Raw genomic sequence first — 4,431 nt, 5'->3', positions numbered from 1 at the left:
GTCGGCAATGTATCTGGCTTGCTGCTAGCTTTGAGAAACGCAGATGGATATCGAGGTCTCATCCGAGATGATGGAGTTGACCGCAAAGTCAGTGATACGGTGGCCGACAAGGGCAAACGCGCTACAAATACCGAATGCATTTAGGAGAATGCATTCGGTCTTTGCAGCGCGTTTGCCCTTGTCGGCCACCGTACAGTGAAGGCCTCCGAGGAAAGCATGGCGCAGGAGGACACGTTGACAATGTCTGAAGTATTACCAGACATTGTGATTAAAACAGGTGAATCAGTCTAAAATCATAGCTGCTTTAATTAACCTTCAAATGTAGATAACACCTATTGCATATTTCCGTAGCAGGGAAAGTGGCTTGAGAGAGCAAAGCTAACTGCCCACATGCATTTGTAGCTATCCAGGTGGACATGTGGCTTTGGCGCAGGGTATCCTCTCAGGGTATCCGCGGTGTCTTGAAAAGTATTAAAAGTTGATAAATCAATTTTGGGAAAATCAAGACCCTTAATAAGTATTTAAAAAGTATTTTGTCTTTTGAATTTTGTGGGTATTTTTCTGAATTAGACTGTCCAAAGAGTTTGAACTTTTAGTAAAAGTTCGTGAATGTATTAGTTTTATTAAAAAACAAAGATGAACCGGACATTGTGTTGTATGATAGTGGTCTAGTCTATTGCAAACTAAAACTGTTAAGTTAAAGGTGTCACTGATGTCAACGGTTACAGCTCCAAGTGGCGGTGAGGTCTGGAAAAGTATTGACAAGGTCTTTAAAAAGTCTTAGAAAGGTATTGAAATAGGCTAGGTGCACGATCTCACTACTTCCTGAAAGGCAACTGGTATGAACATATCCTGTCTCACTCTATTGGTTTAATTGATTAATCAGCTGTGCACTGTGTGTTCCAACGGTTTACCACACAGCTGATTAATCAATTAAACCAATAGAGTGAGACAGGATATGTTCATACCAGTTGCCTTTCAGGAAGTAGTGAGATCGTGCACCTAGCCTATTAACCTCCAGATTCCTGTATATACCCTGTGTCTGCAAAGAGGAGTCATGTGACTCCTGGCAGGAGAAGATGAAGATGATGGATGATGAACTGCGATCCATCGAACGGCTGTTCAAGTACCTCCTGAATAAGGCTGAGAACTTTCAGAGACTCCTGGTGTGCAGGTAGGGGGTCAATGAACGGGGGGAAGTTAGATAATGATACTCCACTGTTTAAATGTTTTATTTATTTGTCAGAAAGGCTATTCATAATACAATAAGTGAGTGTGTGTGTGTGTGTGTGTGTGTGTGTGTGTGTGCGTGCGTGCGTGTGCGTGCGTGTGCGTCTGTTCCGTGTACAGAGGTGACTATCTGCAGAATGAGTGCTTTGCCCGCGTGGTGCCTACGTTCCTGCACGTTTGTAAGCCCCTCTTCAGCTACCTGGAGTCCACCGCGCGCAGCTCCCTGCCCCAGCACACTTACATACGCTCTCGAGTAAGAAACTACACACCTTTGGATGCTGGTGGAGGCATAATATGCGCGGGACCGGGTCATTGTAACACATGGGATTGAATAAGGAATGGTATCAATCACGGATGTGCATTACAATGAACTTGTCCTCCAATGAGACATTTCTACGTCCACTGCCACTGAACCCCCCCTCCACACACACACACACACACACACACACTCACACACTCACACACACACACACACACACACACACACACACACACACACACACACACACACACACACACACACACACACACACACACGTTTGACAGCTTTATAGGGAGAGATTAAGGCAGCGAAAGAGAATTACTGAGAAAGCGCTCTGTATTGAGTGATTTTGTGTCTGGTGAATGTTTGTTGTCCATGCAGCTGCTAGACTTCTCTCAAAAGCTGTGCACTTGCCTGGAGCGTCTTATACTGACCTACGGCAGCTACAACGTCTTCTCTCTGGATGAGTCTCATCCAGAAAGGTACACACACACACACACACACACACACACACACACTCACTTACTTAAGTAAGCAGTGCACCCCTGAAAAAGACATCTTGGTCTCAGTGAGCCACATTGATGGCAGCTGCTGGACTGAAAAAATCAGGTGCAGTGCTGAGGCACAAATGTGTACATTTCAAGCCTGCAAACTGCGACACTTTAAATAAATGTGCAATAACACGATTGTGCAATATGACAACCCTAGTCGTCTATCTGTACAGTATAGTATAGTGGATAGTGTACATAGCCTTTATTTATGTAAACCAGCTCCTTCCCTTCTTGTGATTTTTTTAAAAAGTTATTTTTTTTCTTTCCTAACACCAGGGGAGCCACCCCTCCTAAATTTCGTTGTTTGGTACCTGTACTGTAGCAATGACAATAAAGACCATTCATTCATTCATTCATTCATTCATTCATTCATTCACTGTCAATGTAAAGATGAATAATAACAATAATCATTACCTCATTTAATTTCTCCTTCGTCACATTCATCCCTCCCCTATCCCTCATCAACCATTTATTGATCCCTCTCTCCATCTCTGTCCATTCCAGCATCTCATACTTCTTCATAGGCCAATGTCAGATAGGCAGTACGACGATCTCCATATTCCGCTACTGCCAGCCGACCCTGTACCTGGCGGGGGTGAACACCGGCCTGTACAAACGCATGCGCTGGAACGTGAAGAGACCCCAAGAGAGACCACCGCAGCAGCAGCAGCAGCAGCAGGAGACAGAGGGAGGGGGGACAGTCGGACAGACGGAGAGAGAGATGGAGGACATGCCAGTGGCAGGGAAAGCGGGAGCGTTCACTACAGACTAGTGAGTGAAGCTCAAAGGAGAGTTCCATTTAGAGAGAGAGAATAATGACATGATTAAAACCTCAAACTGTTTAAATTCAGTTTGCTGGACTAGTGTAATTATTAGATGGTGGTATTAGGCAGTGTATGATATTAGGGTTAAGAATATTTTAGGACCACATGCATGTGAAAGATCTTCAGATCTCAGAATAGTCAGACGGGTTCTCACCTCGTGTGTGTTTCCCGAGCAGCTACTTCCTGTGCTACGAGGACGTCCCAGAGAAGTCGATAGAGGGGAACGTCGTCGAGGGTGACAGTGAGGAGCCGGTTGCTACCGGCAACGTGGTCAGAATGTGGTACATCGGTCAGTGGGTCCAAACGCTCCAGAAGACAGAAGACTTCTACGACTGGTACGCTGTCATTCATTTAAACACACACACACCTGTCAGATGTGGTATTATGTCACACACACACTGCTACTATCTGACCATCATACCTAAGGACATTACTCACCACTTCTTCAACATGGGATAAGCTAGGATAAGCTAGGATAATAGCAACAATGAGGACAATGTTGAAATAGCTCAGTGTGTGTTCCAGGATCTTGAGTGGGCTTCCAAAGGCTCAGTTCCACAAGTTGTTGTGTCTGGGAGAGGAGCCATCTACCTGCACTGCCACCGACCGCCTGTTGGAGGCGCTGTTGTGTTCCAGTCCAGAGGGTTGTACTGTGTTACATTAAGCTAATAGTGTTATGTTCAGCATGTTGTTCGTACTTATACACAGAGCCAGCCACGCTAGGTCCGAGATGGAAGCGTTGGCTAACATTGTTCGAGCTATATGCGGACGGAAAAGGGCTCATCTTGGATGACGATTCACCTAATACTACAAAGCAAAGGAGACGTGCACTATTACTACATCTAGCTGGACCAGACGTTCAGGATGTTTTTTCAACTTTACCGGACAACGGTGATGCAACGGACTACATGAAGACGGTCGAGGCTTTGAACGCCTACTTCGTGCCCCAAGTCAACACAGCGCTAGCAAGGTACGCGTTTCAAAAGATGCACCAGAAACCAGGTGAGACAGTGCAGCAATTTGCTACACGCCTGAGACAAGCTGTGAGAGACTGTGGATATGGGGGAGATTCTGATAACCAGATAAGGGATGCAATTCTAAGCAAAGGAACATCAGAGTATCTGCGTAGGAAGCTTTTGGAAGAGGGTCGTGGATTGACATTAGCAGTTTCAATGGAAATAGCTGCTCGTTGTGAGAGCATCGAGGAGCAAATGGCGGACATGTCATGCACAACGACCAGAGCTACTTCGGAGACTGTTAACCGAGTTGATCACAATGGAAAAAAGGGATGGCAAAACTGGAACGAGAAAGGTAAACCGAACAGAGACAATAGAAAGTGGCCCCGCGGTGGCGTAGCGGTCTAAGCACTAGCCACTAGTGCAAGCTGCCCACCGGGGACTGGGATCGAATCCCGGTCTCGCCAGATCCGGATATGGCAGAGGCACACAGGGAGCGGCATATTGAGCGGCCGCTCCAGAGGGCGGTATAGGACTATTTCCGGACAAGGATCCGTCGCGCAACAGCGCCCCGGGGTGCCAGAATAACGGTGCTGGGCTCGAGGAGC

At 46.4% G+C, this 4,431-nt stretch overlaps 1 protein-coding gene across 1 annotated transcript; it reads left to right on the top strand.

Moving 5' to 3' along the window:
* Positions 1 to 216: 216 nt before the first annotated feature.
* On the top strand, positions 217 to 3,531 carry cUnh19orf67 (chromosome Un C19orf67 homolog; the record flags this gene model as incomplete). Its single annotated transcript, XM_080541061.1, has 7 exons — positions 217 to 277; positions 1,051 to 1,174; positions 1,351 to 1,483; positions 1,874 to 1,974; positions 2,548 to 2,814; positions 3,044 to 3,202; positions 3,393 to 3,531. The coding sequence occupies 7 exons, from the start codon at positions 217 to 219 to the stop codon at positions 3,529 to 3,531; spliced, it is 984 nt and encodes a 327-aa protein (XP_080397187.1).
* Positions 3,532 to 4,431: the final 900 nt, after the last annotated feature.

Source organism: Nansenia antarctica (genome assembly GCF_963989245.1).
Source record: "Nansenia antarctica genome assembly, chromosome: 10".
Lineage (NCBI taxonomy): Eukaryota > Metazoa > Chordata > Actinopteri > Argentiniformes > Microstomatidae > Nansenia > Nansenia antarctica.
Note: the sequence above shows the minus strand (reverse complement) of the source record. Positions and strands in the feature narration are given on the sequence as shown.